The sequence below is a fragment of the Megalobrama amblycephala genome, linkage group LG1 (genome assembly GCF_018812025.1).
Source record: "Megalobrama amblycephala isolate DHTTF-2021 linkage group LG1, ASM1881202v1, whole genome shotgun sequence".
NCBI classification, from domain to species: Eukaryota; Metazoa; Chordata; class Actinopteri; order Cypriniformes; family Xenocyprididae; genus Megalobrama; species Megalobrama amblycephala.
In genome coordinates this window covers 29,164,264-29,174,644 of record NC_063044.1, presented here as the reverse complement: position 1 = coordinate 29,174,644, position 10,381 = coordinate 29,164,264, and the positions used below count along the sequence as shown (strand labels likewise).

The 10,381-nt window shown below is 38.2% G+C and overlaps 2 protein-coding genes across 4 annotated transcripts in view; one reads left to right on the top strand and one right to left on the bottom strand.

Annotated features, from left to right (window-relative positions):
- LOC125267031 (zinc finger protein ZFP2-like) overlaps positions 1 to 4,247 on the top strand; it is a 31,237-nt gene extending 26,990 nt beyond the window's left edge. The window contains exons 1-4 of one of the 3 annotated variants that reach the window (XM_048188353.1): positions 215 to 943; positions 3,064 to 3,197; positions 3,275 to 3,350; positions 3,458 to 4,247. In XM_048188353.1, coding sequence (XP_048044310.1) covers positions 682 to 943; positions 3,064 to 3,197; positions 3,275 to 3,350; positions 3,458 to 4,002 — 1,017 coding nt within the window. In that variant the 5' untranslated portion in view covers positions 215 to 681 and the 3' untranslated portion in view covers positions 4,003 to 4,247. Of the gene's footprint in view, positions 1 to 214; positions 944 to 3,063; positions 3,198 to 3,274; positions 3,378 to 3,457 lie in introns of those variants that run through there. The other 2 variants (XM_048188335.1, XM_048188312.1) reach the window with 2 other exon arrangements.
- A 1,012-nt stretch (positions 4,248 to 5,259) lies between these two features.
- LOC125267016 (zinc finger and SCAN domain-containing protein 12) lies at positions 5,260 to 10,129 on the bottom strand. The gene is made up of 4 exons (XM_048188237.1): positions 9,685 to 10,129; positions 9,466 to 9,593; positions 7,551 to 7,629; positions 5,260 to 7,035 (listed from the first exon to the last, which is right to left on the bottom strand). The coding sequence occupies exons 1-4, from the start codon at positions 9,950 to 9,952 to the stop codon at positions 6,188 to 6,190; spliced, it is 1,323 nt and encodes a 440-aa protein (XP_048044194.1). The 5' UTR covers positions 9,953 to 10,129; the 3' UTR covers positions 5,260 to 6,187.
- Positions 10,130 to 10,381: the final 252 nt, after the last annotated feature.

The following is a 10,381-nucleotide window of genomic DNA, read 5'->3' as shown; positions in this document are numbered from 1 at the left end:
TATGGAAAATGTTCTGCACATGGACCCAGTACAAAAGAGCCTAATGTGAACCCTGTTTTCCAAGTAATTTTAGTAACTTTGTGTACCATAAAATGTGTTAAAAGCTATGGACTTAATATTTTCCTGACAGATGATAAATCGGGATGTATAGACTTATCTTAAAGAAGGGTCTCAGTGCAAATCTAGGAACCGGAATATAAGAGTGGGGTGGGCTCGTTTGATTAGGAGCAGGGATCAAGCAACCAACCAGAAAACCCCAGCAACCGCCAAGCAACGCCCTGTCAACAATTCATAATTCATGCTGGGATCAAAGTTGGAGTGTGCCAGCAACAACAATTTTTTTATTTTTTTAAATTCCACACAGATCAATCCAAAAGGACAGGGCTTCCGTAGCAACAGTTGCCATGGTACTATTGGCAAAATCGTTTTGGAGGCGGCCAATCAAAAGGTTATAGTTCGTGCGCGCTCTCTATACGGTGGTTTACGGTAATTCATCACATGATCCTGTTCTGCAAGATGCTAGATATGCTATAATTCTATCCTTGGAAATATATTGAATCATACAGTGCTATTGCTTGCTGAGACTATAAAAGCAGCTCTACATAGAAGCTATAGTGGTGGCTGTCAGGTCGAAGGACGGGTGTTTACAAAATAAACCACTGATAAATGGTCCAGTAAACGATGGAAATCATGAATAATGCTGATTTTCAGACGCAGTTAACATCCATAATGGAAATGTTGGCGAAAACAGCTGTTGTGGAAATAGGCAAACTTTTCGAGGAAAATTCTTTGCTTCTGCGATTAGAGATTTCACGATGTACAAACGAAAATGAATCTCTGAAAAAGAAATGTCATTTTCTGGAGAGTGAACTTCAATCTGCCCGGAAAACCGCTGGAAATATGAACGGGACAGAAGCTCCATTCAGCCATCCGGGACTGAGAGGTGATTTACTGATGCACGATGCATGACTCTGTGATTTTGCAGCTTGCACATGGGTACATTCATCTGATTTCTAGGCTGAAGGTTCAAAGCCTGCAGAGGGTGGACCCTATATCGTGACTGTGCCCTTGAACAATAGATGAACGTTTGCTCGACAACTATGTAATAAAAACGGAAAAGTTTTTCCTTTGCGTTTTTCGCGTACAGATGACAACATTGTCAAAACGATCCCCATTTACACGGATCCGCGAAAACGACTAAAATCGCTGTATTATGCATGCCAGGCCAGTAGTTGATGACACTTTGTAAAGTAAATATCGGCGCCTGAGCACGTAATACGCATGCGCATGACGTCACCGTTCTCACAAATTCGCATTTTTGTCGTTGGAGATGATTTTTTTTTTTTTTTTTTTAATTGCCTTTTGAAAAGACGTTTTAAAAAGTTTGAATTTTCAGGCCCCCAAAACGCCGTTGTTGTGTAAATGAACGGCTAAAACGCATACAAGTTTTCAGTTTTTAGTTCAAAACGGTGTCGTGTAAACGGCGCCTACCATTATCGTCTCCGTGTAAACTACAAAAATGCAAATTTGTGAAAATGGTGATGTCATGCGCATGCGTATTAGGTGTTCAGTCTATACTGTAGATATGTAGTGTTTCTTTACAAAGTGACATCGCCAACTACTGGCCTGGCATGAATAATACAGCGTTTTTAGTCATTTTCTCGGATCCGTGTGAACGGGGATCATTTTGATGTCCTCTGTATGCGGAAAAACGCAAAGGAAGGAATTTTCTGTTTTTAGTACATCGTTGTCGTGTAAATGTAGCCTGACACAGTGTCTACACCAGACGTGACTTTTTTCACGTCGCATCGCACCGCAACAGCTAAAAGCTGTCTACACTGAACGCTACAAACCGACCGTTGCAAAGCACTTGGACTATGTCCGTTAGGGGAATCCGTTTACTGTTGGGAATTTGTCGTGTTGCGTTGCACCACGCCGTATCCAGTGTAGACAATCAGTGCCTCCCAATTCGCGTACTTATGCACTATTCTATGACGTTTTTAAGTATAAATAGTGCGAGTAGTGCGTTCACACAGAAAATTCCAAAAAGAAAAAGTGCACTTTAAATACCCGGATGATGCACTAAAATAACAGAAAAAACGAAGTGTGAAGAATGTTGGTCACTTCATGCACTCAACTTTTGCAGCTTTAATTACGTATTGGAGGGGGAGGGGTATCAGACTCTATTGTTAAATGACAAAATTACCTTATACAATTCACGCACTACATGTATAAGTACATAGAGCATAAGTACATAGTGTATAAGTGCATAGTGCGTCATTTGGGACGTAACTAATATCATTGATTATAATGGGTTCTATTGTCTTTTGTCGCGTCACACCACTCGCGTCCGGCGTAGAAACGGTGTTAGTCAATTCTCTAATCTCGGTGAGTGGAATCTTTTGACTATTCACCAAAATGATTAATTCTCACTCTTTCTGCTGGTTACATTACACCAGTAGGTGGCAACATGACTGACTTTGTTATGAACAAGTGTGGGTATCTGCAGATTGGAGTATTGAGCGTGACGAAAGTTAGGGGCATGATGAAAGGTCTTTATCATTGGTTGCGAAAGCTGTCTGTCAAGGTGTGGGGTAGGGTTAGGGGTTAGTTTCTGTTGTAGCAATTCACCTTTCGGCACGCCCATTCTTCCTATCTGCAGCTATCCCGTCTCGTTATGAATGAGTCAATGAATTTTCGATGAACAAATGTTTTGTTCATTGCTAAGCTAAATCCATTTACTTATTCCTCAGCTTCTGATTCATATTTTTTTTAGCTTAAAAGAAGCAACAATTTCAGATTTTGTTTTTATATTGTCCATTATTAATATTTTTATATAAATAGTGTCCATATTAACCCTGCAAGTTACAACTCTAACTCTTTATTGTGTATATGTAGTGTCTAGTCGTTGAGTAGTGTCATTCAGAAGTGTTGACATTGACCTGTATAAGGTCAATTAAATTCATTTTATTAAACCAATGGATTTCTTGCATTGGTAATCAGAGGCTGTTTACATAAGTGACTTGAGCAATAAGACAGATAACCAAAATAAATGTCCTACAGAGTCCGGACGTCGTCCCGCAGTTGACAATATTTTTGGTAAGGAATGGTCCATGAACCTCTGGAGACATGGGGAGTCAAATGTTGGTGAGCAGGAGGACGACACACACCTGAACTCCTCAGTCATCTCAGAAGAGGTTGGTTTCATGTACTGCCGTTGATGTACAATGTCAGAATACACTTAACTAGTTCTCTTTTATTTTCCATCTTTTAGCCAGTAAATTTGCTGGATGAAGAACCAGATATGATCACGATCAAGGAAGAGACATTTGACGATTGCTCTGGGAAAGGTAAAACTGAAGATAGCAGTTTGAGAGGTTTGTGGAGAAAGAACTTGAGAGCAGCTGCTATTAACGCTTTATTTTCAGACATTCATGTATCATTTATTGAATTACAGGACCAGCAATGGCCAGTGAAAACAGTTGTGTTGCCCAGAGCTCTGAAGATTTTATCACATACACGGTACCGTCAGATGAGCAAGTCCAGCCGAACATACCACAACAGCCACATGCCGAAGAACAAACTCTTGAAGGAACAATTTCGACACATGGAGACTGTACAGCAGAGCAAAACTTACACAGTGGACACAACCACGCAAGTGTTTCGGAAGAGAAAAGGTTCGAGTGTGTATTCTGTCGAAGAACCTTCAACAAATTAACCTACCTGAAAGCACACATGCGAACACACTCTGGAGAAAAACCGTTTGTCTGTACAGTTTGTGGTAAAAGATTCGCTCAAAAAACGTACCTCAGAATACACCAGCGCACTCATTCTGGTGAAAGGCCGTACGCGTGCATGGAGTGTGGGAAGAGCTTCGCTCAAAAGAGCTCTCTAAATGTTCACCTCCGAAGCCACACTGGAGAAAAACCATACAGCTGCTCAGAGTGTGGGAAAAGCTACGCTTACAAACAGGGTTTCAATACCCACCAGTGCTTTGGTTAGACTAAAGTGAACGATTACTGAATTTGATCTGTATCAACGTTGCCGTTTCAGCAGAGTGTGCCATATGAAACATTAAAAAATTGGAAGTAGGTCCATGTTTGTTCACAGAAATGTAGGTCCTTCAAAATTGTTTGGAAATGTGTTATACAGAAGCATCTGGAGTTTAAACATTGACTTCAAATTCATTTAGAAGCATTTTGATGTGTGTAATTATTTAAAAAAAGAATAAACATGCTTAAATGACATAAAATGAGTGAAGTCATGCAAAATTTATTTTATTAGTGTTATTTTAGAGTATTACTCATACTCCAACTTGGTTGACAATACACAGTAATGGTTGTTTGCTTACACGTGCAATCTAGCAGACATCTGAACTTGAACGATCAACTCGAACTTGTATAAGCATACTACATACTAGTGACATTACAGTATCCAATTAGTGAAGATCAAGTAGTGTTACTGGTTGCTATACACTAATGGCCCTAAACTGACATATGTTATGATAATATCTTGAAGAACTGGGACTGTACTAAAAAAAAAACACACCTTAAAGGGTTAGTTCACCCAAAAATGAAAATTATGTCATTTATTACTCACCCTCATGTCGTTCCACACTTGTAAGAAAAATCCAATGGCTCAGTGAGGCCTCCATTGACAGCAAGATAATTAACACTTTTTCAGATGCCCAGAAAGCTACTAAACACATATTTAAAACAGTTCATGTGACTACAGTGGTTCAACTTTAATGTTATGAAGCGACGAGAATACTTTTTGTGTGCCAAAAAAACAAAATAACGACTTTATTCAACAATATCTAGTGATGGCCGATTTCAAAACACTGCTTCATGAAGCTTCCAAGCTTTACAAATCTTTTGTTTTGAATCAGTGGTTCAGAGCGCCAAAATCACGTGATTTCAGTAAACGATTTCAGTTGTGTTACATCATAAGTGTTTCAAAATTTCAATAGTTTACGTGACTTTGATACACGCTCTGAATCACTGATTCGAAACAAAAGATTCGTAAAGCTTCAAAGCTTCATGAAGCAGTGTTTTGAAATCGCCCGTCACTAGAGATTGTTGAATAAAGTCGTTACTTGTTATTTTTTTTGCCGAATAAAAAGTATTCTTGTCACTTCATAACATTAAGGTTGAACCACTGTAGTCACATGATCTGTTTTAAATATGTCTTTAGTAGCTTTTTGGGCATTGAAAGTGTCAGTTATCTTGCTGGCAATAGAGGCCTCACTGAGCCATCGGATTTCATCAGAAATATCTTAATTTGTGTTCTGAGGATGAACAAAAGTCTTTTGGGTGTGGAACGACAAGGGTGAGTAATTAATGACAGAATTTTCATTTTTTTGGGTGAACTAACCCTTTAAGCCTAAAGTCTTAAACAGGGATGCATTTACCGCTGGTCGTCTTTGATCTGGGCTATACACTACTGGTCAAAAGTTTGGGATTTTCTCAGTCTCATCTCAAAAAAAAGTCATCAAGGCTGCATTTATTTGATCAGTAATACTGTAAAAACAGTAATATTGTTAAATATCATTAGATTTTTAAATAAACTTTTCTATTTGAATATTATGTGATGTCAATGCTTAATTTTCCATCAAATCCTTAACTTTTCATCAAATAAATTTGGTTTTTGCTAACAAAAAGTATTCTCGTCGCTTCATAACATTAAGGTTGAACCACTGTAGTTGAACCACATCAATTATTTTAACCATGTTTTTACTACTTCTCTAAACCTTAAAAGTGGCAATTTCGTAATTCAATTTTGGATTTCATCAAAAATGTCTTTGTTTGCGTTCCGAAGATGAACGAAGGTCTTGCGGGTTGTGGAATGACATGAGGGTGAGTAATTAATGACCGGAATTTCATTTTTGGGGGAACTAACCCTTTAATTGTTCCAAACTTATGACCGGCAGTATAGCCCAGATATCAAAGACCACCAGATAAGCTGTGCCTTTGGTTTAACAGAAGAAACAAATTAGTTTTGTAGGATAACAACTACATTACCACAGCGTAATACACAGCCATACCTGACTATATATTTCTGCTACAGGTATTACACACAGAGACATTCTTCTTAAGGTGCTGCAACCTCACATTTCCAGAGTTCATATTCTTCCCAATATTTCATTTTACACAACTACTGTAATCTCAAATTGAGGAAAAGAAGAGCGCTACATAAAGCTATAATTTATATCACTGTAACTTTTCCTTGGCTTCTTCCTTACTGGTTTAGCTGTTCTGTCATGGACAGAGAGGTGTTGTTGTAGGGTGACTTTCTGGGTGAAACCCTTTCCGCAGGTTATACAAGTAAAAGGTCTTTCTCCTCTGTGGATGCGTTCATGATTTCGTAGGCAGACTTTCTGGGTGAAACTCCTTCCGCAGGTGGCACAACTAAAAGGTCTTTCTCCTCTGTGGATGCGTTCATGGGTTTGTAAATTTCCCTTCTGGGAGAACCCTTTTCCACAAAAACTGCATTTATAGGGCCTTTCCCCTGTGTGGACTAAATAGTGAACCGTGAGATTGGTGTTTGAATGAAAACATCTCCCACAGACCTCACAACGAAACTTTTCATTAGGTTTCAGCTTTGAAAACCGATGTTTTCTGAGACGGTTTCTGGCAGCATTTTGGCGAACAAACACCCTCCCGCTGTCATAGCAACTGAAGTTGTTTGGCAGTTTCTGCACCCTAAATCTTTTTTCGCAATGCTCTGTAGTGGTTGCAGCATCTGCGCATGTTTCCTGTGCTTCTCCGTCGTCCTGGGCCTCAGAGGGAAACTCGTTATTGTGCTCTACTGAAAATTGGTTGAGGACACATTGACCATCAAAATCCAACGGATCGTCTATTGGTGCTATTAATCGGTCGACAGTGTCATCAGTGGTGGTTTTTGTAGAGTGTTTATCTGACGAATCAGAGGACGTGTTTTGTATTTCTGAAATCTCTGAAAATTCACCAGACACAAAATGGTCTGCCGAGGTCTCATATGCAGAAGATAGTCGTCTTGAAACTTGGGGTGTTTTCCCTGTTGGAGCATTGAAAAAAAAAAATCAAATCAAATAATTCTGTTAAACATAAACCAAAATAATTAGACCGTACGTTTACACGACAATGATGTACTAAAAATGTTTAAAAAAATAACTTGTTTTTCGAGTACACATGACAACTCTGTCAAAAAGATCCCAATAAATGGATCCACAAAAACAATTAAAAACACTGCATTATGCTGCCAGGGAAGTAGTTAGCAAGGTCACTTTGTATAGAAAAACTACACGCCTATAGACTGAATACATAATTTGCATACACATGACATCACCATTTTCACAAATTCACATTTTTATAGTTCACATGGAGACAATAGCGGTATTGTTTTCAAAAACATTGACTTTGAAACCCGTTTTCAAAAGTTTGCATTTTCAAGCCCCAAAAGGCCATTGCAAATAAATGGCCAAAACACATAAAAAGTTTTCCGTTTTTAGTTGAAAACCATGTAGTGTAAACAGCCCCTAATTAAAGATTGCTACAAATCTAGAACATTACCTGTATAGCTGGGATAAGTGTCCACTTCAAAACTCTCCTCTTTGATTAAGACCAGGTTGGAGAGGTCTTTTTCTTCATGCTGTCAAAATAAGCAGATCATATAAACCAACATTTAGGTTTTCCATTTTATTTACACATGATTGTAGAAATTTGCTTGTCTTTCAAAGGAATAAGGTTCACCCAAAAAAAAAAAACCAAGTCTGTTTCTCTGTCATCTTAAAGGGTGTGCACATTACAGATGAAAAATTATCCAGAAATTACATTTTGATAGAGCAATGCATAAGACTCCATATTTAGCACAACCTTGAAAATGACATAGGCAAAGCTATTTAATTTAAAGATGCACTATGTAATATTTTCTGTCCACTAGTTCGCTAGAGGTCTATTCAAAACAAAGGCGTAGCTTGATGACGCCAAGTTTGAGCGCGGAATCTTGGGATATGTGGTCTCCACCTCAACGGACGGTGCAAAAGAATAGGGATAGGACTCGGGAAGAAATCACGTTCATGGATGAGATTATTAACGTTACTGTAGCAGGACTGAAGTGTTGTGGAGCTGAACGAGGCCGCTGGAGTGATTGCACAACACACGCCTCACGAGCAGCGCAACTTTTATTATGACACAGTCGCCGGCGCTGCTTCCGCTTTTCCAGTCATAAGTATGAGGTAACACAGCTCTGTTTATCATATTAGATACATATTAGATTAGTGTTGAAAATTATGTTATAAAGTTACTCTGTGCGTTCGCTCGGCGGCTGCTGTGCGACACTTGTTTGAGGCACACTGCAGATAGATCGAATTTAGAATATCATATTAAACGCTGGACGGCTTGTGTTGATAAATGTCATGAAAATAATTTTAAAATGTATTGTATGATAGAGAAAATGATGTATTACTGTTACTAAAAATAAAGCTGCATCTGATTATGCTATGTTAGCCACTTCACAAAATAGTGTTTTTCTCTGAGGAATGGTGAAGCATGGTACTCACAAAAAAAAAACAAAAAAAACAAACAAGAAAATTAGATTTAAACAATAAGACTAAACGTGTTGAGCTATATAACAATAATTAGTTTTCTGTCAATAAACGTAATCAAACAGTTGTTCCCTTGTCTATTAAAACATGTAATATATTAAAGCGTCTTTGGTGTTTCCATGGTTTCTACAAAATAAAACCGGAAACCAAGGATAACGCGGGAATGACGCAATTGACAGGCGACTCCTCACACGTCCCGGAGCCTTGGTTAAATTTGCGATTTTCTCACGATTTACAACTAGTTGGAAACATTTGGGATATTGTAAGTACTCAAGTAAACAAAATATACAACACTGGCCTAGTGGTTTTTGGATATTTTACTGCAAAAAAACTTACATATTGCACCTTTAAGTTCATGGGTACATAAAAGGCAAAATAGTACAAGTATTTACTTATGTTGTATTTTCTATATTAATTGCACATGGTATCATTTCCCACACATAAATTGACTGAAAAACGACTAATTGATGCAACATGTCAAGTTCATAGGACCATAAAAACTAAAAAAAAAAAAAAAAAGGACCATAAAAACTGTTAGAGTTACATATTGATTCCTCTGTGTAAAATTCCAACTGTGTCGTGTTTAATGCACCCTTTGAAAGTGAGAGAATCGCTATAAAACAGTCTGACTATAATGTTTGTTTGAATGAATGAATGAATGAATGAATGAATGCATTTGCAGCTTTATTTTACACCTTACAAACCTCAACTCTGACCATGTGAAATTTTTACGCTAGCAGTCTGATTTACATTTTTGGGAAATCTGTGCATGCAAATCATTTGAGCATATTTTTCACCCATAGATCCAGCCTCGTAACGATTACGTTAGTTTTAAGGAAGTTTCATATGGGGGTTAACAACTTTAAAGGAATTAAGCGAACCTTATAAGGCGTTACGGTGTAGAGGTCGACATCGATCGCCTGCTCATCTTCTCTGGACTCGTTCCTCCGATCCCACAAACTGGAACACCACTCCTTTCCAAAAATCCCCTTGATGGAGGGCTGCGGTCCTATCAGGAGTATCATGCATTAGAAACATAGTAGTGCACAATAAAAACAACTGCTCTGTGAACAAAACTATAAAGTAAAGGTTATATTTACCATCTTCAGTTTGAACACAAATAGAGCGAAGTGTTTTGGAGCCAGCGCGCGCTTCCTTTGTGATGCGCGCGCCTTCGTCTTGTCTTTCGCTCCCAAGACAGAGCATTTTGTCTTTCAGAACTGTGTTTTCACTCATGACCCGAGACAGCTCTTGTCGTAAAAACGCAAAATCGCTGTCTACAATTTTGCATATTTCATCTATTGCCGTTTTAGTCGTTATCTCCATTATGGAGCTCAGTTGCAACCGAAACGATAAAGATTTTGACATCTTTTAAGACACGTGATTTTCGTTCGCATGCGAGAAAGAAAAACACTCGCCCAAAACGTTAGGTCAGTCAACGAAAAAATAATTCCAAAAGGTGCAACTTGGTACTGTACAAAAAAACGGAAATGGTGTACCCATGCAGACCTCGGCTTTTATCTTGCCTCAGAGTATCGTTAGCTTCCGGTTTGTGTGAAGGAGTTCCCTTTTAGAAAGAGGGAATCACCCAACAGACTTTTCTTGCATTTAAAATTAGTATAAATAAAAAAATTTCTTGCATAAATAAAATTTAAGTTTGTGTGTCCCAAATCATAGTATGTTGACATGAGCATCCAAAAATAAATTTCTTTCTGGTAATATTACCTACAAGCCTTCCAAAACAGAGTCCCAGCTAAAAGATTTTTGTTGTAAGAACTCTCCCCAAATATTCATTGT

What these genes read in the sequence shown, in the direction of transcription:
- LOC125267016 (XM_048188237.1), bottom strand. Translation starts at nt 9,952, where the DNA reads ATGTCAAAATCTTTATCGTTTCGGTTGCAACTGAGCTCCATAATGGAG. An exon ending in TTGTGTTCAAACTGAAGATG is followed by an intron (nt 9,594 to 9,684) that starts GTAAATATAACC and finishes TACTCCTGATAG; the next exon opens with GACCGCAGCCCTCCATCAAG. An exon ending in ACACCGTAACGCCTTATAAG is followed by an intron (nt 7,630 to 9,465) that starts GTTCGCTTAATT and finishes TTATTTTGACAG; the next exon opens with CATGAAGAAAAAGACCTCTC.